At 35.5% G+C, this 26,186-nt stretch overlaps 1 protein-coding gene across 1 annotated transcript in view; it reads left to right on the forward strand.

Annotated features, from left to right (window-relative positions):
* Arl15 (ARF like GTPase 15) overlaps positions 1-26,186 on the forward strand; it is a 386,392-nt gene that overhangs the window by 146,928 nt on the left and 213,278 nt on the right. Inside the window, exon 3 of the mRNA XM_076856144.2 lies at positions 4,655-4,714. Coding sequence (XP_076712259.1) covers positions 4,655-4,714 — 60 coding nt within the window. The remainder of the gene's footprint in view (positions 1-4,654; positions 4,715-26,186) is intronic.

Raw genomic sequence — 26,186 nt, forward strand, 5'->3', positions numbered from 1 at the left:
TCTAAGAATTTTGCTAGATTTTTATTCAAACATCACAAATATCAATGCAATGGCATAAATGATGCTCTTGGTCCAGAACAAGACTGCCAGATGTATAGACTGTCTTTCCTTCAGCAGTTCTTAGAGTGTCCAGGTTAGAAGCACACGCACCATCATGTATCTGAGTGATTGTGTGCAGCCTTGGGGGTGGGGGTGAGGACAATTAAATTTGTAGGCCCAAGTAAAACACTCATGTGTTCCACATGATGAATAAAAATAGACTAACTTTCCTCCCAAAAGTAATTTTGTTACAATTCCAGGAATGCTCTTTCCCTCGTGAAAAATTTCAAATCTCTCTTCCCTCTATCACAGGTTTTGTTGGATTTAAGGACTGCAGAACAAAGTCTGAAAGATATGCAAACAATCATTTCCCCAAAGAGTTACTAAGTCATATATTTATTAAAATTTGTGGGGTTAAATCTTAGGGGAGGTTTCAGTCTTACTAATGTAGCTTAGATAGGCCAGGAAAAAATGAGTGCGTTGCTTCGGCTTCAGCCATCAAGTTGTTTGAATGGAGCCTGGGGAGACCTACCCTTGAGGGCTTCAGCCAAATACTGGAGGCCATTGAGGATCGACTCAGTAGTTACTGTTATTTTCTCCTTCTTGCTGATTATAAGTAATGTACTCCCAATTTTAAAGGAAACTTGCAGAGCTGATCTAATTCACTCATTTTGCAGATGAGGAATTCAAAGCCAAAGCAAGGGAAAAAATGTGGCTGGTGAGTCTTAGCACCATGACCAGCCCTAATAGGCAGTGTCTTGTCCCAGTGACTCATCCAAGAACACTCAACTCTGAAGAAGTAAGAGATGATAACACCAACATGGCTTCGTCAGTTGGACATTTTTTGTTCCTTCTGAGTTCCTATTTTTATTAATAATATCTATCAAAAAAGACAACCTAAATTCATACTGTCATTTCTATTGCATTATTAAGAAAGCAGTATCATGTAGACCTAAGAACACTTATTTGGACTTCTTGTGTTTAATTATTTATAAAAAGAGGAGAGTAAAGTATTGGGTTTAATAGGAATGTGTGCATTGCCAAGTCTACTCCACCAGTATTTAGATTCAAAGTTGAACAAAATAGGAAGACTCTATCAACTTTGTGGTACTTGGAGGCCGTGCAATGGTGTAGCATTCTGTTGACAAAAGACCTGGGTTTGGGTTTTGAATATAGTACTTAGTACTCTTCACCAGGTCCTTAACTCTTCTGTGCTTTACTTTCTTCTTGACTTTAACTTTGGGATTGTTGTAACAGCTAAGTTAGCAAATAGATGTAAATCCTTAGCCTCGATCTTTAAATAATATTGAGATCCAGTGGTGTGCCAAGCACTAGCCTGGCATGTAGGATTCGCTGTACTTTTGCTTCTCCATGTGGATTCTTGCAGTCTAGTGGGCAAAATACATAATACAGGTATACTGATGTGTAGTTACAACTGTGAAAATTAGGCAGAAGCACTAAATGTTGGAGGAACGTGGATTCAGAAAAATCAACCTAGTTTAAGGACACTAGAGAAGATTTCCCTTAGTCAGATAGCTAGTAAAAGGTAGAGCCCAAATTTGAACACAGATGTTTTTGCTCTAGAGCCTATGTTTTTATTCCTCAAAGAAATCCTTTGAGAAAGGTCTTTTGATTATATGATTTTTGTATCTCTACTAAATATTAATGTCTCCTCTCTCCCTGACCTCATCCAACCCAGTGTACAGGAGTAAAATATAGTGTGCTGATTGCCTTTCTTGGTTGCCTTTCTAGTGAATTCAAAGTGTTGCCTTAAGTTTTTATTTCTGTTTAATCTTTGCAAATGCAGCAGATGACTAATATAAAAAAACCTTTTTCTTTCATGAAAAGAAATGGCTCCTGATATTCATTACTAGCTCACGTTTTTTTGTTGCCTTCTTTCAGAAATATTCAGTGTATATATAGACACTGTGTGTTTGTATCGGCATATGCACATTTTTATGTTTCAACTGAATTGACTAACTTGAATGATAACAGTTAAGTTCTAAATATATTGTTAATTATAGAACTACATACTCTGAATATATTTTTATAACATAAATCTTTTATTGCATGCATTAAAAATGATTTCCTTACACAAATGGATAATTATGAGTGTATTTTTAAGATTATACTAATATCTTATTTTCTAGACTGATTATTTAGACTTTGCCCTCTGAACATTAATTAATACAGCTGTACTATAAAAATAATATAGAGATGGCATTATGGAGGACTGGGTATACCTTTGCAGTATGAATGTAGCCACACGTGTTCTGTTTGTGGAGAAAACATTTATGAGTATTCTACAGAAACATTTATATGCCTATAAATAACGTTTCTAGGTTACTTTGCTCAGTGTGAACATTTGAGGATATTTTTGTTGTCAATTTATTATAAAGACTCCGCAAGGATTTAAAGACAATAACAGTAATATAATCTGCCAGTTGGATTAATAAATTTCCAAAATTGTATTTTGTGTATGGGTGCGGACATTACTGGAAGAATATTACTTCCCTTTGAGTGCCTGCATTTTGTCAGCTTTTAAGAATCAAAGCTGTTAAACATTGCTGGTGTGCGCCATAATTTTCTTTTCCAAAGTTGGGACCTGCCCTCCTTCTTTGGAAAATCCATATTTGAGTTGTCCTGAACATGATCACTAATAGACTTTTTAACATTTGTAGAGGGCTTTTTGTTTCCAGGATTTCACAATCATTGCATTTTAATCCGTATGACATCCATGTGAGGTAGACTGATACATTCAAGCATTCAAGTCTCCTGCAGTGGAATTTTGGTGCCAACAGAAGTATTATGATTGGCACCGGCTTTCCTGAATTTCCCAGAGGCCAGACACCTGGAGAGGCTTTCCTTCAGTCCTTGGGGTACATGTCAGTGCTACAGCCACATGGGACTGCCTCCTCATTCCTCCTGCTGCTTTACTAAGATTGAGGGACTTCATGCACCAGTAACCCTAATGCTGCACTGACCTCAAAGGAAGGATATGTTTTGGAAGATGCTTAGAGGATCCAATGAACATTTACTTTCTGTGCAGGAAATTTCAACTATTGATACCTCCATTAATTCAACAGAAGTCCTTTTCAGTACTGGTAACTTTTACTTGATTAATAAATGAGCACCCAAAATTTCTTTCTTGTGAGTTTGAAATATGTTTAGGCAGGCAGAAATTCTGTGTACCTAATGATTAAATTATCAACAATTAAGCATCAATTAAAATATAATTCCAGAAGACATGCTGTATGTTTATTGTGCACAGGGAACTGTAATAAACACAGTACATGCATTGTTTTATCCTGACCAAGCTAGAATTGAAACCTAGTTCTGTCTGCTTCCAAAGTCAGTTCTTTAACCATTGCATAACACTGCCTTTCATGGATGCCGATGGATAGTTTATCAAAGTACTGTGACAACATGTGGCCAAGGAATGCGAAGGATAGGCTAGATTATGAAGGAACACGCTGATTTTCTATTTTTATAAAGCAAAGCAAATCCATGTAAAATTATTGTTCTTATTCACACCATACTTTTATGTATCTTTTCACCTTTCAGCCATAACTTGTTTTAAATAATAAGTATTTGTGGTCTTCTTTATTGAAATTTCTTGGAAAGGGGTCTGTGTTTCATTCACCTAGTAATTCTTATAATTGTATGCATTAAGTAACTTTTAAAGCCGTAAATGAAATGGATTCTCAGACACTACTGATAAATTAACTTTTAAAGTTTTGTGGGGCTTAACACACACACACACACACACACACACACACACACACAGTATGTGGCAAAACATTCAGATGAAAGAAAAGAATCTCCCTTCTATTGAAGGCTTTCAGATCCTTAGTGCTTCTGAGGGTCATTACTAGTTAAGTTTTTTTGTGGCCCCCTTTCAAAAATATTTAGTGTACATATGGATATGTGTGTATTTGTAAGGGTTTATGCACATTCTTATGTTTCAACTGAATTGACTAACTTGAATGATAACAGTTAAGTCCTAAATATATTATTAATCATAGGACTATATACTCTGAATATATTTTTGCAATATAATTTTTTATTGAATGCATTAAAAATGATTTCATTACTACAAATGTATAATTATGATTGTACTTTTAAGAAACATATACATATGCATTATTAACCATGTCCTTAAAACACTGATATGAATATGATATATTCTAATATAAGATGATTACAATATAAATACCTTAATCTCTAGAGTTACTGAGTTATATATGTGAAAAAAACTGTTGAGACATTCACTTTAGTATTTAGATCCAAAGACTGCTATCAACTTAATATTTTTTTGAAGCTTCCCTGTACCTCCAAATGGCAATTGATAAATGTTGCCCAGTAGCATAATATATTAAATAACAAGGCATTATTTTGAAGTAAAGGGAATAGCATTATATTTTGTCATAATTAACAATGTTTTCAGAATTACAGAAGATAATATGAGGTTGTCATCTAATTTTAGAAATTATATGTTTCTAATGTTGGTATGATCTGTCAAAAGTACATTCTGATCTGCCAAAAAAATAGAGAATTTGAGCATCTTGAGTATTTTAATGTAATATTTGCTAATTCTTATTTTTTTTAATTTTAGGTTTTAGTATAAAGGCAGTGCCATTTCAGAATGCCATCTTGAATGTGAAAGAACTTGGAGGTATGGTATTTAAAATTCTTTCTGTGTCTCAGTTTAACTTTACCAAAAAACTTGGTATCCTTGTATTATATATTGCTAAAACGTGATAACTTATCTAGGGGATTTATTTTTACCTTTTCTCTTGATAATATACATTCAAGAAATATTTCCTTCTCTTTTTACATAGGTTTTAAAATTTGTCAAAGATTTCCAAGAGATATAAATTTTGTTTTCTTTTCTATGAATTAAGGAACTACACTAATAGCTATTTATATATGCTCTACTTCTTGGCTTTACTTGTTGAAAACTGTTCTGTTCTTGAATGACACCTGAAAAGAATTTTAGTATAATCAAACTGCATAGGGCACAAATACATATATACATATATATATATATATATATATATATATATGTATGTATGTATGTATGTTTTAGTTAGTATTTATGCTACTAGTTTTGTTGTATTCAATCTTTTTAGAATGTATTTGTTCTGATAATAAATCTTTGCCAGTGGGTCTTTGCTGGCCAAGTACATTTATTGGGTAGGCTGTACCCCAAGGCATACATCACTCAGTCTTCCATTACACCCTCTGTCTGGCACATTTTGGTTGTGTTTTATGTGTGCCAGGGTCTTAACCCATGTAAATAGATTAACAAAGAAATCAGTCAATTCAGTGAACATACTAAATTCTCTAATGGCACAGGAAAATGGTGAGCACTCTTTAGTTTAGTATAATATCAGTGAGTTTAATGGCTTAGAAAAAAGTTCTCTTCCATCTATTTAAAAGCTTTGTGATCTTGACCTTACCCAGTTCCTTTCTTTCTTTCTTTTTTAATTTCCACTTCTCCTTTAAGGTCCTTCTAACTGTGACCTATTTTGTAGCCTGATGAAATTGAAATACTGACTTTATGTTGTTTTGGTAGTATTTGATACCTTCTTATTTTTATCTAATGAAATATTGACCTCTTCAGGTGTCTATTTTCAGAGCAGATTTGCCTCTGTCAGTTTTACAGCTACATTTGGCTTTTATAGCATTAATCTTTAAAAGCAACTATGATCAAGAAATTCTGATTTTCCTTAAAAGATTTAGTTTTATTATAATTTTGACACCCAAAATCACATTACGCAAGTGTTCTCATAGTAACATTTTTATGTAAAATGTTAAGGTGCTGTGTTTATTAGGTTCAGTATTTTAATACTGCATTAGTTTCTGGTGGCTCTTTGCTCCTCAGTGACAGTAATATCATTTAAAAATATTTTAGAGCTAGATAACATGTTGTAAAAATCCAGAGAATCAAAGTGTATATGGTTGGAGGATTCTGTTGACCTTAAGTTTGGCTAGTACTTAGTATATCTTACTAGGTTGGACATGAAACTTATTAAACACCTAGCAGCAGGAATAAAAAACTATTGATTAATTGAGAAGTATTTGTTATATATGATGATTATTTGGATGAAATAAATAGCAAATGTGTCTGGACAATAAAATACAAACATTTAAAGGAATTTATTTTAACTTTGGCTCTGTGCCATTGAAATTCAGTGCAATGGAAGATTGACTTAAAGGATTAGGGATATAAAACATGAAGATAGGTCTGTTCCCAATTTTAATTTTTGTTGGAAGACCTGTGCCCTGATGAGTGTGGTGATGGAAATTACATGGGGCAGGATACTATAGGGTTTGATGGTAATGTTTCAGTTTGTACCTGTTCTGTAATGAGGTTCAGAGATGTAGGTAAAAGAGCTTTAGGGATTGGAGCCGATGTGTTAATTCCAGGCTAATGATATGTGGGTTTTGTGCATACGTTAGTACTAAAGAGCACATTTCTAGGAAAAGTCCAGGTTATTTTCCTCCTCTCAACTTTAATAGCTGTCATTTCAGTTGAGAGACTATCTCAAGGAAAAGGTAGCTTTCAGAGTAGCGAATATCCTGTGTTCTATCCTCAGAGGTTCGCAAAAGAGGGAGTTGATTCAGAGATGGTTCATGCACTAATTCATTTATTGAAATATTCTTTTTGTAATCAGTACTATCTATGTCTAACCCAAGAACACTTGAAAAGGTAGGTTAACACATGTAAAGAAAGGAAAGGAAGGTTAACATGTGTAAAGAAAGTATAGTTTTCCTAGGGTTTTAAGTATATTCTAGATACCAAGGGGATCATCCCCAATGTAAGGTTTGGGCATTTGGGAGAATTACTTCTTATTAAAGTCAAGTTGTCTGGGCTGCTTGACTGAGAATTTTTAAGTTCAAAAGGAAAGAGTTTAGTGTTTTAAGATTTGGTATGAAGATCTGAAGCTTATATTTACCATCACAGGGTTGCTTAGAAGGTAGGTTAGTTGGAGTTCAGTCAGATTGTCAATCTGGAGAAAAATTTTGAATTCAAGGGAGAAACTCAAGAAGATGGTGGGTAGAGGTAGGCAGGTAGGGAGAGCCAGTACAGTGATGGCATCTTACTGGGAATGCCAAGTAGTTGTCTTTATCCTTAACTCAGGATGGCATGGCCCCTGTTTCTCCCTGTGAACGTCCTTTCTTTTTCTTATTGATAGTTCCAAGACTTCTTGTCATTCCCTTTTATAACCAGAAGTTAAATGTTTTATTTTTTCAAAATAGGAGCATAAAGTTCATGCCTTTTCCTATCTAGTAAGAACTGATAAGGGATGGAATAACTATGAGTCATGGAGTTAAATTTAACAACAGTCTATTTGGGGAGATCTGAGTGACAAACTATGAGTTTGCACACAAATCTGATGTGTGTTTGTGTGCATGTATATATATTATGCATATGTTAACTATATGTAATGTATGTGCAGGTAGATTATAGGCTGTTATCAATTTTCTGTTTTATGTGTTTTTCTTTTACCTAAAAATTCTTATTCACACCAATGTCTCCCAGTGGGGCATTTTCCTACTACTCACTCAGTCATTGTACCACAACGTGTACCATAGTTGTTTGTCTAGCATGTACCCAGGAGCTAACAATAAAAGATCTAAAAGACAATTTGTCTTCAACAAATACAGGGAATTAGCAAAATTTTTGAAAATAATGAAACTAAGGGGAAAACACAGAAGTATAAGGTAAACGATGACACAGAGATAGTGCCACCTTGTTGTATGATGGGCCCATTTCCTTTTTGCCGTTTTAGAAATAGCTTGCTTTCCTCATCTGGCCTGTCACCCCCTGCAATCTGCACTGATTATGCCTATCTTTATGTGAAATTAGAACTCTAAATTTTCTTCTGTTTTTCCTTTACTTCCCCTTTTCTCCCTCAGCTTTTCTCACTTTGTCTTTGTGACTTCATGCCCAGGGAGTAGGTGCTGTTATCATCTCAGACAGTGAGACACTGGGCACCAGGATGTGGACAGCTTGAATGACTTAACCAAGGCTACTTGGAGGGGGAGGTGGGGACTGGCCTGCGCAGAGGTGCTTAACCTGTGTACTGCATGTGTAAAGCATTTTGCCCAGTGCCTGGCACAAGAGAAGGGCTCCCACACATCATCTGCTGCTGCTTTTATCATTATTAGCTGCGTTATTTAAGGTCTTGAAGTGTTGGTGTTTTTTTCATTAACACTATATTGATAAAACATCATATTGACAAAACATGAACACATTGCCCTCTCTCAAAAATTTATGGGACTTTACCTCTGATTATTGCAGCTGCTTTTGTCATTTTTTTTTTCCCTGTCACTCTATAGGTCAATCAGGTCAAACTCTTGTTCAGTTATGGCTCTCACTTTGGGTACTATAGTCCTGCTTCCTTCCTTCAATTTCTTCAACACTCCCAACTAAATCACCCTCACTTGTACTTTCGAAACTATCCAGATCTGCTTACAACATTTCATTTTCATATTCTTTTTATAAATATGAAAATTGTATTCCTTAAAATATTTTGTATTCATTATGAATATGAAAATTGGTATTCATTTTTAAAATAAATATTAACAAATGTTTACTGAATCCATATTGAATGCCAGGCTCCGTTTTAGGATGTTGTGGTTATAGTGTAAGAACATGTACATCGTCCCTACATAAACCAGGCAGTAGGCACTAGGGAACCTCTTGTATTCTTTCTCTCTCTCTCTCCTTAATTAAAGCCCAATCCTAATTCCTGTAGGCTAGAAGAAATTCCTGGGTTAATGCTGTTATACCTGAAGGGATTTCCCAATACTGTCCAGCAAGGGTTTGCTGATCCTTTTGAAGAACATTCCATAGTCCTCAGTAGGCTCTGTAAACTACTTTTTCCTGTATATTCTTTCATTTACATGGTTTTTATTCAAGTTCTAAATCCCTTCTTTTATTTAATTACTCTGCTTTTCTTGCTTTGAATTATTTTTATTTGTCTGGTTGTTGTGTAAGACTCCTAGCAGGGATCCTGCAGAGACAGATGGATTAATCTTTTAAAGAATTTTTTTTTTCCTTCCCAGTGACTTGTTTCCAAACCTAGTTTTTCTACATAATTCTGGGCATGCCCATCTTCCTGTATCTCTCTTTCCTTATCTGTGAAATGTAGCAATAATAATTGCTACATCCTATCATCCTTGTGAGGACAAAATTACGTAATACAAGCCAGGTTCTTAGAGTTTGCGTGGCTTATAGCTAACATTATGCCAGATTTGCTTTCATTATAGTTACATTCTCGCTACTCCCCCAACCAAAAACATTAAAGTATAAAAGACAAAATTCAACAAAGCCTTTTTCCTAAGGTCTCTAAAAAGAGCAGCATACATCACATACTGTTTTTTTCTCTCTGCGGTCATACTTCAGATAAGGCATTCTTTTCCCACACTGTGTTTTACCTGGTTAAACTGAAAAGCCATTGGGAGGGGATTACATTGGAGACTTGTTTAGCCACCTAGCATAGTTTTGTGCTCCACATTAGTTAATGTGAATTGTTTTTGCCTCTTTCTACCTTTACTTCTGTTTTCAGATTTCACCTGAAAACATCTCTCTGCTTGCCAGAGCCTCTTATTTTTATTTTTATTTTTTAATATTTATTTTTTAGTTGTAGTTACACACAATAGCTTTATTTATTTATTTTTATGTGGTGCGGAGGATTGAACCCGGGCCCTCGCACATGCTAGGTGAGCCACAATCCCAGCCCTGTCAGAGCTTCTTAATTGCTTTGGTTTTCTATTTGGCATTTGTGATTTAAGCACATTACCAAGGTGCATGAAGTGTCTGACATTTGGCTGAGTTGTAAGTAGTCATCCACAACACAATTATATCGTAGCTTTGATAATTTTTCATCTTAGTAATTTGCAGTTCTTAAATCTACAAACATTTTTTTTTGCCATCTTGTTGTTGTTTTTTTTTTTTCTCTCTTTTTATTTTGAAATTTTAGTAGTGAATTGATGGAATCCAGAGATTAAAATTTCATTTCTTAACATGTTTGCTTTGTCATTTATTGATCAGGATCCAGACATTGCCATGTTCCCTAACTGGATTCTGGAACCATGATCGGCTTTGCCACATGACTTGTTTTTTTCCTCTAATATTCTAACAAGTTGTGTCTGAATTGTCTCTCTTCTCCCACTCCCAGCCACCATCCCCACCCAGTATACTCTTTGGCAGTCTTGTCTTCACAGTTGACATTAGGAAAGCTGAAAAGCAGTTAGCTGTCTTTTTTGTGCTTCAATATTCATTGCTGTTAGTTGTCAATCAAATGGAAAAGTTCATGAGGATTTTTTTTTTTTTTTTTTGGCACTCTATTTTAATTTTTGTTTTCCTCTAAAGAAAGGACAACTTTTCCCCCCCGCTTCTTCTTCTTTTTTTTTTTTAAAGAAGGCTGCAATTACAGTGTGGAAAGTGCAAGTTATATTCCTTTACCCGTTTATTTCAGCCCATGCAATAGTAAGTGAATGATTTTGGGGGATTGTCGGCTCAGCCATTTTTTAAAGGTTGTTTCTTTCGGCAGCCAAGCTGTTATATGAAACAGATGTTGACTCTGTCCTGTTTCTTTGTTTGCCCGGAGGAACATGCCTCCTCATAGTGAAAGGTGCTGTTTGTTTGTATCCTGTTAGTTGTCTTTAGGTGCTGTTAATCTGTCCAGGTTATTTGCATTTCTGAATTTCTTCAGAAACTATCCTGGGCAAACTTCTTGACAGGCAACCTAGGGCACTGCTGCCTGTTTCTTTTAATTTCTGCCTTCCTATGCAGGCCATTTGATGTCTGTCACCAAAATAAAGCTTTCTTCCTTCAGAGACTTCTTTTATTAAGACTTACTTTGGAAGAAAGCGTAACTCTCATTTTTATACACAACATTTCTCACGGTCCTGTGTATATTATGCTTCCCCTCCATAGCCCCACTGCCACTTCTTATGAAAAAAAAATCTAGATTAGTAATTCCAAATTTAATGTAATCCCTGACTCACAGAGTCATACTACACTACAGAAATAGGGAAAGAATAAAGACCCTATACACCGATGAATTGCTTTTATATTAGAAAAGGAAAACAGTGTAGGCAGATAGACTTGCTGGGCTTATTGTGGCCTGTCTTTGAGAAGACAGGTGGAGTTGCGGCAATTTCTTGCTGATACAGGAGAGAGCAGCTGGCCAGTTGAAAGCTGTTCTAAACATCTGCACACATGGGTTTCTGTGGAGGAGGGGGCAAGAATCCATGTCCGAGGCAGAGGTGATGCCAGGACAGGAGTGAGGGTCCAGGCATACCTTAGGTACATCAGAGGCAGCTGTACACGAGGAAATGTAATATTCTTTATCTGTTGTGTAACTTTCTAGAAGAAATGTATTTCAGCCAAGAGAGTGGGGTCTTAAGATTCTCTGCCACTCTCTGCATTTGCACTTCCTATTGTTTCTTTATCTGTAAAATATAAGTTTTAATAAATCACCTCTACTTATTTCCCAAGGGATTGGGTTGGAAGAGAATAGTTAAATTGCCTAAAGCTCCTCAAGAGAGATGCTTTAAGAATAGACAGTGGTATTTCCACTAATTCCCTTTTTATAGTTGTGGATCTAGTGTGATATGTAATATTGAATGATCGAAACTTCTTGATATAGTATTGTTTCCTTATCTAAGAAAAGAACCAGGCCTCTCTGGAATGGGAACAGCCAGTTAACTCCTGGCTCCCTGAGCTTGTACTTTCTCACTTAAGCTTAGGCTATACTAGGGGAAATGATATTGGTATTAAGCCAAGTCTCTTGGATGTAAGTTAAAAGGCCACAGCTATCTGAATTGGTTGAACAGGATCCCAGGGTGGTGGTGTTCAAGCGTTTTTTACACTTGCTAAGGGAAAACTGAGCCAAATAGTCAGCAGAGCCAAATAAATGAATCCAGGGGCCCAGAAGTCTGTTACTGGCTGATGTAGACCTGACCTTAATTTTTGTTTTCTTTTGGAAAAGTGCCCTAGGAAATTTTTAAAAACCTATCTTCCCAGTTGTAGTCTAGTATAGCACATAATAGTCTACTTCTTCCACGATGGTATACCTGGAGAATGTTCTAGTAGTTAGCTTCTTGGCCTTTTGGGCTCCCACCCCATGCCCACCCCCTGGCAATGGGGATCTCATGTGCTTCTGAAGGTTGCAGCTACACCACTGTTTCCTACTTAGGGGCAATCAGGTCATTTCACGTCTTCCAGCTCTGCAGAACTCACTCATAGAACATCCGTGTTGGGTTCTCAGCTTAACTTCCTATCCCTCTCAAAGGAATAAGTATTTCTGTTTCTCCCAGGGGTTGCCATAATAGCAACTGATTTTCATTGTGTATTTGGTTTCATGTGGTGTTACAGCAACAGCACTGGAAGTCAGAGACCAGTATTTTCCTCTAACAAAACAAGCCATGGGACACTGGGCAAGGCACTTAACTTTTCCAAGGCTGCTTTCTTTTCTAGCAGCCGATGATGCTGGTAACATTTCTCCTGTTTGAGTACGACATAACTAGTTTATTTTTATCTTGAATTCACAGTGTCTCCTTCACTCTAGCCTCTGTAACTGTTAGAGCTGGCCTCTAATCACTGTGCAGAACTGAATAGCATTATTTGCTTTGTTTTCCTTTCATGTTAACTTCTTTAGTTATTTATTTTTGATTTAGACATTTAGGTAAGTCTTAATTTTTTTGTGTTGTGTGATACAGGGCATACATATATAAGGTAACATCACTGATGGCAACTTAACAAAGTTACTATCACTATGCTGTTTAAGAAGCATTACAGTTTGATGTGGTAAGTACTGTAACAGGATTAAGTACTAGATGCAATTAAGATCATATATAAAGAACAAAGGAGGCTTCACAGAAGAAAAGAATCTAGGAAAAAGAACATACAGAACAAAAGTCATGGAGGGGTTACTGGGTTTGGTTTATAGATGGGAACAGTATAAGAGAGTTATAAAAGCATTGAAAAAAAACAATCTTTTTTCTTTTCTTTCTTCCTTTTTTTTTTTTTTTTTTTTTTGGTATGGGGGATTGATGCTTAACCCAGGGATGCTTAACCACTGAGCTCTTTTTATTTTTTGTGATGAGACAGGGTCTTACTAAGTTGCTTAGGTCCTTACTCTAAGTTGCTAAGGTTAGCTTTGAACTTGGGATCCTCCTGCTTCAGCCTCCCAGTACTGGGAACACAGGCATGTGTGATGTATACTTGGCAACACACCATAATCTTAAGGGTTCACTGTGTTATAGTTTAAGTTATATCAGTGATTCCAAGCTGGAGGGAAATTTGTCAAATTATGCCCCAAGATGCCAGACTAATGCTATGCAAAATGTTTACATTTTGTGAATACCAATTAATATGATGGGCTCTGAAGATACAATCCCTGCCAAACATTTGCATGCATGTACATATGTGTACACATACACATGAGATCATCTTAAGTTCATTTCTTTGGATGTTTGAGTGGGAAAGTGTCATTGGTCATTAATGATTATGTAAGTTCTCAGAAAATGTTGAACTTTACTAGACCCCTGTCATTGGAATGGCAACTCAACAACCCCGGGAAAGGTAATATGTTTATAACAGTTCATCACCTACCAGACTAGACTTTCAGACCTCAAATGGAATAAAATAGATTTGGATATAATTGTTCAGGGGTTTTACAAATATGTTGGTTTTAACTTTCCAAGGTCTAAAGATTCTATTGACAATGTCTGATCATTTTATTCTTGAAAGTCACTGATATTTATAGCATTACTGTGAGAAATAAAAATGAGGAATTTATTATGTGATTAGTTAGTTTTTAATACAAGTATGTAAAGTCCTGAAATTTAAGTAACTTACCTGATTGAAAATTAAAAGTTTTTAAAAAATATATGTCTATTTTTTCTTTCTGGCTCAAACTCTGTATGACCAAATTAAAAAAAAAAAAAGAAAGAAAAAGTATCAGAAATCAAACTAGTGAACATTAACAAATCTATAACAAAAATAGAGTTAATGTGAAATGAAGAAAGGAAAGCAAGACAAAGCTTGATATACAGACAATGGAAACATGAAATAGAAGGGGAATTCATCAGGATTATTAATCAAAGAGCTCATTGGAGTTATTAATTGGAGCTGTACATTTGGAGCTGTGCCTTTATTTTTCTTTTCTCCTTGGTTAAGTAGTGGATAGCAGCTGTGTTTACCCACAAACTAAATCCTTGAGTGTGGGTGCTAGACCCAGAGAGGTAGGGCAGTATCTCAGTAATGTTCTGACTGCCAGGTGGGTTAGAAAGCCCACCCACACAGGAGACAAGCCACTTGTCTGTCCCCATTAATCACTGGAAACAGGCAGGAGTAAACAAAAGAGCTGGCAAACAGAGATTCTTGAACAAAAGATGAACATATAATTATGATCCACCATGATATGAACAAAATCAATACAACAGAGAAAGATACCAATTCAAAAATCGGGAGAAAAAGTATTCAAAGATTTAGAGGTAATAGAGTGATCAGAAGAAGACATTCAGAGAGCTGGAGAAAGGTTTTGTATTCAAGAGAAAGATTGACAGAACTTAGAAATTTAAAATTTAACGTTAAAATTTAAAAGGAAAATATTTGTTGACACAACTTAGGTGTGTATTAGTGAACATAAAGTCTGAGCCTGAGAGTTTTTTTTTTTGAATGTCATGAAAAAGGAATCCTTTTGAAGTATGAGAAAGAATTTGAGAAACGGGGGATAGTTAACAGAAGTTCCAGCATTCTTCTAATAAGAGCTCTAAAAGGAGAGAGAAGAGAAGCTAAAGACTTTTAAATTATCAAAGAAATAACAAGAAAAAAGCCTCAAATACTCAATAAAAATATTAAAATTCATTGGGTTCTCTGAATGCCAAACATAATTAACAAGGAAAGTTCCATATCTAAACATATAATGAAGAAAAAGAAATCATTACTGTAATCACACTTGCTCTTTGCACTTTCAGACAGACACACATGCACACACACATGAACATTATTTCTAATTTCAACATGGGTGATGTAAGGTAAAGTGAAATTAGCATAAAAATACATTCTTCTCTTGCTTGAGTTACAGAGTGAAATTAATGAAAGGAAAATTGAAGTTTAAATGTGTGTCTTAAAGATAATTAAGGGTAAACATGACCACAATAAAAGTAGAGTGACATATTCATTAATGCATCTTTATGAAAGTTTTGAAAAGTTACATATCAAACCTATATAATAAAATATCTTAGAGAATGGAATGATACAACTACAGAAATACAGAGGATAATTAGAAATTATTTTGAAATCTTATACTCCAAAAAAATAGAAGACATTGAAGGCATCAACAAATTTCTTAAGTCATACAATTTGCCCAGATTGAGTCAGGAAGATATACACAATTTAAAAAGACCAATATCAAGTGAGGAAATAGAATATGCTATCAGAAGCTTACCAACCAAGAAAAGCCCAGGACCGCATGTATACACAGCCAAGTTCTACAAGACCTTTAAAGAAGAACTAATACCAATACTCTTCAATTTATTTCAGGAAATAGAAAAAGGGTAGTACTTCAAACTCATTCTATGAGGCCAATATCACCCTGATCCCCAAATGGCAAAGACACATCAAAGAAAGAAAACTTCAAACCAATATCTCTAATGAACTTAGATGCAAAAATTCTCAATACAATTCTGGCAAATTGAATACAAAAACATACCAAAAAGATTGTGCACCATGATCAAGTGGGATTCATCCCAGGGATGCAAGGTTGGTTCAACATACGGAATCAATAAAAATCAATAAAACATCAATAGACTTAAAGATAAGAATCATATGATCATCTCAATAGACACAGAAAAAACACTTGACAAAATACAGCACCCCTTTATGTTGAAAACACTAGAAAAACTAGGGATAACAGGAACATATCTAAACATCATAAAGGCTATCTATGCTAAGCCTCAGGCCAATATCATTTTTAATGGAGAAAAATTGAAGGCATTCCCTCTAAAAACTGGAACAAGACAGGGATGCCCTCTTTCACCACTTTTATTCAACATAGTTCTTGAAACACTGGTCAGAGCAATTAGACAAAAGAAATTAAAGGCATATGTATAGGAAAAGAAGAACTTAAATTAGCACTATTTGCTGATGACATGATTTTATATCTAGAAGACCCAAAAAACTCCACCTTTATTGAAAACTTCTAGAACTAGTAAATGAATTCCGCAAAGTAGCAGGATATAAAATCAACACCCATAAATCAAAGGCATTTCTGTGTATCAGTGACAAATCTTCTGAAAGGGAAATGAGGAAATCTACCCCATTCACAATAACTTAAAATAAATATATATATATATATATATATATATGTGTGTGTATGTATTTTGATTGATTGCATTACTTGGGAATCAACAAAAAGAGGTAAAAGATCTATACAATGAAAACTATAGAACCCTAAAGAAAGAAATCAAAGAAGACCTTAGAAGATGGAAAGATGTACCTTGCTCTTGGATAGGCAGAGTTAATATCAAAATGACCATATTACCAAAATCACTATACAGGTTTAATGCAATTTTGATCAAAATCCCAATGGCATTCCTCATAGAAATAGAAAAAGCAATCATGAAATTTATCTGGAAAAATAAGAGAATAGCTAAAGCAATCCTTAGCAGGAAGAGTAAAGCAGGTGGCATTGCTATACCAGACCTTAAACTTTACTACAGAGCAATAGTAACAAAAACAGCATGATGTTGGCACCAAAACACACTAGTAGACCAATGGTACAGAATAGAGGACACAGAGACTAACCCACAAAATTACAATTGTAGACAAAGGTGCCAAAAAGATGCAATGGAGAAAAGATAGCATCTTCAACAAATGGTGCTGGAAAAACTGGAAATCTATTTGCAACAAAATGAAATTAAACCCCTATCTCTCACCATGTACAAAACTTAACTCAAAATGGATCAAGGACCTAGGAATTAAACCAGAGACTCTGCATCTAATAGAATAAAAAGTAGGCCCTAATCTTCATCATGTGGGATTAGGCCCCACCTTCCTTAATAAAACTCCTATAGCACAAGAATTCAAACCAAGAATCAATAAATGGGATGGAATCAAACTAAAAAGTTTCTTCTTAGCCAAAGAAACAATCTGTGAGGTGAACAGAGAGCCTACATCCTGGGAGCAAATTTTTACCCCTCACACATCAGATAGAGCACTAATCTCTAGATATATAAAGAACTCAATAAGCTAAGCACCAAAAAAACTAAATAACCCAATCAACAAATGGGCCAAGGACCTGAACAGACACTTCTCAGAGGAGGATATACAATCAGTCAAGAAATATATGAAAAAATGCTCATCATCTCTAGCAATTAGAGAAATGCAAATCAAAACTACTCTAAGATATTATCTCACTCCAGTTACAATGGCAGCTATTCTGAAGACAAACAACAATAAGTGTTGGCAAGGATGTAGGGAAAAAGGTACACTCATACATTGCTGGTGGAACTGCAAATTGGTGCAACCAATATGGAAAGCAGTATGGAGATTCCTTGGAAATCTGGGAATGGAACCACTATTTGACCCAGCTATTCCTCTCCTCAAACTGTACCCAAAGGACTTAAAAACAGCATACTACAGGGACACAACCACATCAATGTTTATAGCAGCACAATTCACAATAGCTAAACCGTGAAACCAAACTAGATGCCCTTCAGTGGATGAATGGATAAAAAAAAAATGTGTCATATATACTCAATGGAATTTTACTCAGCAATAAAATGGAATAAAATCATGACATTTGTAGGTAAATGGATGGCGTTGGAGAAGATAATGCTAAGTGAAGTTAGCCAATTCCAAAAAAAAACCACAAATGCCGAATGTTTTCTCTGATATAAGGAGGCTGACTCATAGTGGGGTAGGGAGGGGGAGCATGGGAGGAATAAATGAATTCTAGATAGGGAAGAGGAGTGGGAGGGGCAGGGGATTAGCAAGGATGGTGGAATGTGATGGACATCAGTATCCAAAGTACATGTATGAAGACACAAATTGGGTGTCAACATACTTTATATACAAATAGAGATACGAAAAATTGTGGTATATATGTGTAATAAGAATTGTAATGCATTCTGCTGTCATGTATTTAAAAAAATAAAATAAAAAGAATGGCGTGAGAGTTCTTTGGGATCAAATACAATTTTTGCATTGTCTGAGTTACATGAAATTTTTTTTCCATGGGAGATTTTTTTTAGAATTTTTTTAAAGAATGGAATTTTTATAAAGAAATATAAAGAGAGAAAGCAAAGAATATTTGATAAATTAAGGAAAATTTAGGAAAGGAATAAAATAACCAAAAAAGTTATGATGAATAGAAAGCATAAAGCATATATGTATGTATTTGAATACATCTATTTGAATGTCTTAAATTTAAAGGCTTGATCACATCAAGTGTTGGCAGAATGTAGAACTGAAACTTCTACATTGCCAATCGAAGTGCAAAATGGAGCAACCAGTCTGGAAAAACGGATTGGCAGTCTCTGGAAGAGGAAAAGCACACCAATCTTGTAGTCAAGCCATTCTACTCATTGGAGAAATGGAAATTTAGTTTTATACAAAATCTATGTAAATGTTCATAGCAACTGTGTTTTTAATATGCAAAACTGGAAACAACCCCATGTCATTAATTGGTTAATAGAAAAATTTTGGTATATCCATACAACTAAAGACTACTCCTTTATAAATAAATGAACTGTTGTTATGTGTTGACATGGATGAATCTAGACATAATTATGCCAAGAGAAAGAAGCCACATAAAATAGTATTCTTATAATGGGATGAGTTTGTATACTATTTACATACAATTCTAGAAAATGAAAACTAATTTTCAGTGATATAACAATCAATGATTACCTGAGAATGGGGGAAGGCAGTAAGGATAGAGGTTCTAGAGAAGGTTTAAAAGGATCATGAGAAGACTTTCAAGCAGGGAGTAGACTTATTACCTTGATTGTAGAGATGTTTTCACATGTGTGTGTATGTAAAAACTCGGCAAACTGCAGATGCTACATATGTACAGTTTATTATGTGTCAGTTATACTATAGTAAAGCTTTCAAATATTATTTACTCTTCAAAATTAAAAGATATACTTATAATCTTCTCTGATTGAAAATATATTTTGTGGGAGTACTTTTGGTCCTTTTCTTGCATTGCTTTCCAGTGAAAAGCTATTTCAAATAGGCCAAGGAAAAAGCCACAGCTAATAAATAAATAAATTGATTAATTAATTAAATTTGATGGGGAAAGACTTGGAAATATATCAGTTTATAAATAATCATATATAGCTGAATTAAAATTGAAGGTACAAGTTAACACTTAAAATTAATATCAAAATATTATCAAGTGCATCAATTTAATAGGCAGACTTTTTAAATCTCATTGCTAATAAGACTGATTAATCTGCATAGTAGTGTTTAATTAATAATAGTAATGCTTAATTAATAAAAGAAATATGTACCGCAGACTCATTATACAAAGAGTGAGCAGTTTCTTAGACTAACCCAGTTGTGGTTCATTCTGTAGGTATATTGAAAACCATATTGGTACAACATCCTCTTCCCAAATCTTTGTGGTTTTATTTATAAAAGCTATTCCTGTTGGTAATTTTGCAGTTGGCAAAATGTAGATCCCATAGGAAGTAACAAGTTGTGGGAAAGAACAACAATAATGACATTAAGATGGAAAAAAGTATCTTGCTTCCAAAACACAGAAAATTGTGCTTTTGAAATCTATTTTTTATGTGTGTATGTGTGAAATACCTTTTGGGGGGGCGTTGTTCAAGAATCTTTGCAGCTTTAACTCATCTTGTCAGGCTGATCTTCCCTAAGTCTTATGTTATCCAGACCATGCCTCTGGTTGAAGTTTTCCAACCAGACCTCGTTTGGCATAAAAAGCAATGTATTTTTCATTTGCATTTTTCCTTGTTTCTTTTTTCCAAGTCTCAGCAAAATGCCTGGTAGAAATAGTTATAGGCATTTTAGCAAAAATCAATATGCTAACAGGGTGGAACATAAATATGCTTTCTATCTCTGTACTTTGCCATCAGTGATCTCCGTCGAGTGGAGTCACTGCTACTGTGTTCCTTCTTGGTTTTTTTTTTTTTTTTGGTGGTTTGTCTTGTTTTCTGTGGTACTGGGAATCAAGCCCAAGGCTTCATGAAGTTTTTTTTTTTTTTTTTTTAGGGTGATGGCAGATTGTGTGTATGTATGTATCTATGTATCTATATCTATCTATCTATCTATATCTATCTCTATGTCTTTCTGTCTACATCTCAGAATGTGTTCATAGATTTTGGTGGCCTAGCCAGAGTAGTGATAAGATTACTGTATAAGTGATAAGCTTATACTTTAGGAACCAAAGGTAGAATGCTAGCCATTCTTATTTTATTCTTCACCTCCAACGTCCTATAAATATATTTAGATATATTTTACAAACATTTTATAAGTTGTAGGACCAAGTGCAGATTTCTTTAATGGTGTTATGGTTTGGATGTGAAGTTTCCACCATGTGTTGAAAGCATGGTTCCCAGTGCAGCAAGAATCAGAGGTGATGCTTTTAGGAAATGAGTGGCTCTTGAGGACTACAATCTCATTAGTAAGTTAATTCATTTGATGGATTCATAATTTGAATGCCCTACTGGGTCATAATTGCAGGCAGGAGGGATGTGGCTGGAGGAAGTTGGTCACTGAGGGCATGTCTTTGGGGGCTATATCTGTCCCTGGCCCCTTTCTGTTTTTACCCTCTTTCTGCTTCCTGGCTGCCATGAACTGAGCAGCTTTCCTATGCAATGCACATTCCACCATGATATTTCTGCCTTGGAAACAGACTGAATCCTCTGAAACTGTGAGCCAAAACAAACTTTGCTTCCTTTAAGTTGTTCTTGTCAGGTATTTTTATCACAGCCATGAGAGGCTAATGCAAATGGTGATAGGTTAAGAACCAAAATGATTATGCCTCAAATTTAGAAAGGTAGAAAAGGTATTGAAATCTTCTAGGCATATCTCTGAATAGACTTAAATTTCCTAGTCATTTGTTACTCTCTCTGTTTCTATCAAAACTGAAAAGAGGCTGAGGAGGAGGATTGGCAGCAGCACCTGATTTCAATAATTCAGGGTTGAAATCCAGATGACTCCCCCTTCCCCAAATTGGAAAATATAGCTTTGTTAGGGTTCCTTCAAAGGCTTCTTTTCCCCTTTCTGAGTTTGTTCTGTAAGTCAAAATCATCAGTTTAGTTTAACTCTTGCTGCAACTTTTTTTTATTAGTTGTTCAAAACATTACAAAGCTCTTGACATATCATATTTCATACATTTGATTCAAGCGGATTATGAACTCCCATTTTTACCCCGTATACAGATTGCAGAATCACATCGGTTACACATCCAGTTTTTTACATACTGCCATACTATTGTATGTTGTATTCTGCTGCCCTTCCTATCCTCTACTATCCCCCACTCCCCTCCACTCCCATCTTCTCTCTCTACCCCATCTACTGTAATTCATTTCTCTCTCTTGTTTTTTCCCCTTTCCCCTCACTTCCTCTTATATGTAATTTTGTATAACAATGAGGGTCTCCTTCCATTACCATGCAATTTCCCTTCTCTCTCCCTTTCCCTCCCCCATCTCATCCCTGTTTAATGGTGATCTTCTTCTCATGCTCTTCCTCCCTGCTCTGTTCTTAGTTGCCCTCCTTATATCAAAGAAGACATTTGGCATTTGTTTTTTAGGGATTGGCTGGCTTCACTTAGCATAATCTGCTCTAATGCCATCCATTTCCCTGCAAATGCCATGATTTTGTCATTTTTTAGTGCTGAGTAATACTCCATTGTGTATAAGTGCCACATTTTTTTTTTACCCATTCATTTATTGAAGGGCATCTAGGTTGGTTCCACAGTCTAGCTATTGTAAATTGTGCTGCTGTGAACATCGATGTAGCAGTATCCCTGTAGTACGCTCTTGTAAGTTCTTTAGGGAATAGTCCGAGAAGGGGAATAGCTGGGTCAAATGGTGGTTCCTTTCCCAGCTTACCCCGGAATCTCCATACTGCTTTCCAAATTGACCACACCAATTTGCAGTCCCACCAGCAATGTACAAGTGAACCCTTTTCCCCACATCCTAGCCAGCACTTGTTGTTGTTTTGACTTCATAATGGCTGCCAATCTTATTGGAGTGAGATGGTATCTTAGGGTGGTTTTGATTTGCATTTCTCTGACTGCTAGAGATGGTGAGCATTTTTTCATGTACTTGTTGATTGATCAACTTTTAAGACAACTAAAAAAAATTCACTAGGGGATTTTTGACGCTGAAGTAGCAAGAATGACATTGTAAATAAAAGTGAGAGCAACATTGAACATAAGAACCTTTGCATTAGGTGAAATTGCTTTCTACAAACATTTTCTGTAGTTCTTTCGAAGGACTGGAGCTAAGAGAAGGACCCCAAGGCCACTGCCCTGTTATCATTCAAAATAAAGGAAGCCCAGGCAGGACAAAATGAATGTGCACACAAATCCCACAGATGAGAACCACATGCTCAGGTGTAGGAATCTTGTTTTCTAACTAGATAACTATTATTAGCCTTTGTCTTGGCTTATGTTTAAATTGGAAAAAAAAAACAACAACAACACACGAACAACAACAAAAAAAGGCAACTTTCTCTCCTCCTTTTAGAGTTCAGTGCCTTCTTCTAGTCCTGTTTCAGGTAGTTGAGTGGTCCAGTGCTTTGAGTCTTGGAACTTTTTTCTATTGGTCCTTTTAATCTCAGGTCTTAAACTACTTGATCTCATGTAGGAGTCAGGGGACAGTTCCTTTGTCCCATTATCCCTGGACCTAAAACAGCATACAGCTTTCCTCTGAATGAATCTTCCCACCTAATGCCTTCTTTCTCCTTCAGGCTTGTGAATTTCTTTTTTCCCCTCTTTTGGTCAGTGGAGGGAAAAAGAAAAAAAAAAGAAATATCAAAGAACGGAAATTGTCACTGTACCTTGATTCCGTCTTTGTGAAAGAGATTATAGTATAACTGTTAGGGGGATCTTTGTTCCAGCTGGTTTCTGCCCTTCTTTCCACTGATCTGCTCACTTTGAGTCTAAAGGTATTTAAGAAAAAAATTGCATGAGGGAGTGAGGAGTGGACTTGGGTTTTTACCTACCAAAGCTTCTATCTAAAACTGCTAGATATATTTCTTTGATTGATTTAATAAAATGGGGCCATTTGAAAACAATTCTATTGTGATTTTCAGCTTTGGTAAGATAAAGAGAAATCCTATTTTTATTGCCTTATTCAGCAAGCATTGAGTATTACCCAAATTTAATGGTCCTAACTAGTTTATTTTAGATTGCTTGCCTACAATATAACGTTAAAAAAAAATTCTCCATTACCATAGTGCCAGGAATTGAGGTTAATTGATTTTGACACCACTCTGACACCTCACCACCATTATCATCCATGGGTACTGTGCTTTTGGAAAAAGATCAATAGAATCTAGTCATCTGTCATTTAAAATATTACCGAGATCCTCCTTTTTGAAAGACATATGTAGTTGTACTCTGCTTGAAGAAAACCTTATATATAATAATACAGATATGTATATTTTAGGCTTTATTAAGTAATTTTTTAGTATTACAAAAGAATTTTTGGTTTTTTAAAAAATGTTTGATACCAAAGTTTCCTCAAATATTGAAGTTCCAATATATTTTAAGTTATTTGTGCTATGTATTTTCCACACTATTTAAAGCTTAAGTCAAGTCTAAGATTCTCTTTGTATTAGTCATGGAGATGTTCTGCTTATATTCTTCACTCATCTCATTTTCCTTTAGGAAGTTTCCTCTCTTTAAATTATTCTAGTTTGTGTTACTGTATTTCGGAATCCATTCCTAAAACCCATCATGCACAGCCATCTTGTACAACTTTAATTTCATGTTAAATTTCTTTGGTAAAATTCTCTCTAGGCTTTTGTGGGATTAAAATGTTAGATACTCTTCCATTTGTCATCTAGGATGAAACGTCTCTATGAATAAGGAAAAGAACAAAAGATTAATGGGTATCAGATAATAAAATCTAATAATCTTGAAATAGAGTCATTCTTTTCTCATATCTTTAAGTCTTATGATAACTACCCCAGTCTTATCTTGGTTTATTAATTAGAGAAGCTAAAATGTTAACTTGGAGTGAGTGACACTGTGGCTATTAACATTTTTACATGTACTGTGGTTTTCTGTGTTTGTTCTCTTTCTTATTTTCCTAATGACTTTTTCTCAGGTAAGGGAGGATTAGGCTGCCATTCTAAAGAGGAAGCAACTGAGAACGGAATAAAATGTAGCTAGCCCAAAGTGCAGTGCTCCATTTTAATATAGTGTGAGCTGTGAGGCAGAAAGACAGGACTCTGTGGACTCATCCTCCTTGCAGAACATCTCTGGGAATTGTGTCCAGGGAGTTCAGTGGGGTACGTCAGTGGTCAGAGGAAGACACAAGAGGGCCAGTACAGAATGACCCTGTGCGTCATTTGGCCCACATGTGTGCTGACCAAATAAACCTTCTTTGGGACTAGAAAATGCCTGACTAACCTAGAATATATCACTGTGCTTATTCCTGGCCCTGTTCTTGTTTTTAGTGTGCAGTGGATGCTGTTGCACTGTTTGAATATTGCTGCAGCTTGCTGACCTGGGGGAGCCTCAGATGGGGTGAGGGCGGGTAGTTATCTGCTGCAGTTCTAAATCAAATTTTAAAACAACAAAACACTTTAATATCTGTGTCTGGAAGGGAAGTGTTTGGAGCCGTGAAACTGGCAGGCAGGAGTCTAGTGACTGAAAAGAGATGATTCTTGAGCCAGTTTTAGACACAAGCTGAACTCTACTAAAAGAAACCCAGGCAGACTCTCCTGTCTAGCTTCCCAGTAAAGTCAGAGGGGACAGTCCTGGCAGTACTATAGATTTGTATGCTGGGATAGATATACACTGCAAAACTTTCAGCCCTGTGGCTATAAAAAGAAATATTTTTTATGATGTCTTCGTTGTTTAAGAGCAGGCTTTGAGTTTTGTTTAACATTTAATTCCTATGCAATTCAAAAACCAGAATTCTATCTTCTTGAGTGCTTAAGCTCTTTCAGATGTTTTTATTGTGTAACATTTTCTCCAGATTCTTCTTTTAATGTATGTTTTTTTTTTCTCACAATCTGTTAAAATATCAGTTTGTGTGAATCTTGACACTATGATGCTATTTCATGGTTTTAATTTGAATGTGAGTTGTTGCAGCTGGAAGCATATGATTAATGGCGCAGACTTGTTTGTCACAAAAGCAGATGATATTTTACATTTAGTCAAGATGCATTGAAAACTTGTTTGTATTTTAGTGGACCTAAGTCATATTTTAATTCACTTTGGAATTCTGCTTATCATTTGGATTAATCTTAAGCACACAAATGTGTTGTTATCTCTATTATGTAACTGACTATTAAAGGTATTTTGAAGATGGTTTGGAAAAATTACATATTAAATATAGATAGTCAGCTAGGTAACCAGATATTTTTGCTGAAAATGGTACTAAATGAATCAGTGAGTCTGGGAGTTGGTGTGTACAAAAGGGAGTGTTTTTAGAATTTAGAAGTTCATACTTGATTGCTTACATATTTTTATTTTTATTTTGTTTTTACTGTTTACCCACATAGTTAGATGATGGTCCTGGTCTCACTTGCCTCTTTCCCTCTTGGAGAGTTCTGACCTATGTGACACACAGAAGTGTCTACAGATTCTTCACCTGCACTGTAGAGTTCACACTGGGTGATGGGTACATTTGCTGCAGTGGTCTAAGCCAACCTCCTCAAAAGCAGTGTTAGAATGTGGCATATGCAGGGCTGGGATGGTGGCTCAGTGGCAGAGCGCTTGCCTAGCATGTGTGAGGCACTGGGTTTGATTCTTAGCACTGCATATAAATAAATAAAATAAAGGTCCATTGACAACTAAAATGTATTTTTGAAAAAGTGTCATATGCAGTCTTCTTCAAAAAGAGTTTTACAAATTATTTGAGGTCTCAGTCTACTTCCAATGGTTTTCTCTCCTAAGATAACATGA

The sequence above is a fragment of the Callospermophilus lateralis genome, chromosome 5 (assembly GCF_048772815.1).
Source record: "Callospermophilus lateralis isolate mCalLat2 chromosome 5, mCalLat2.hap1, whole genome shotgun sequence".
Classification (NCBI taxonomy): domain Eukaryota; kingdom Metazoa; phylum Chordata; class Mammalia; order Rodentia; family Sciuridae; genus Callospermophilus; species Callospermophilus lateralis.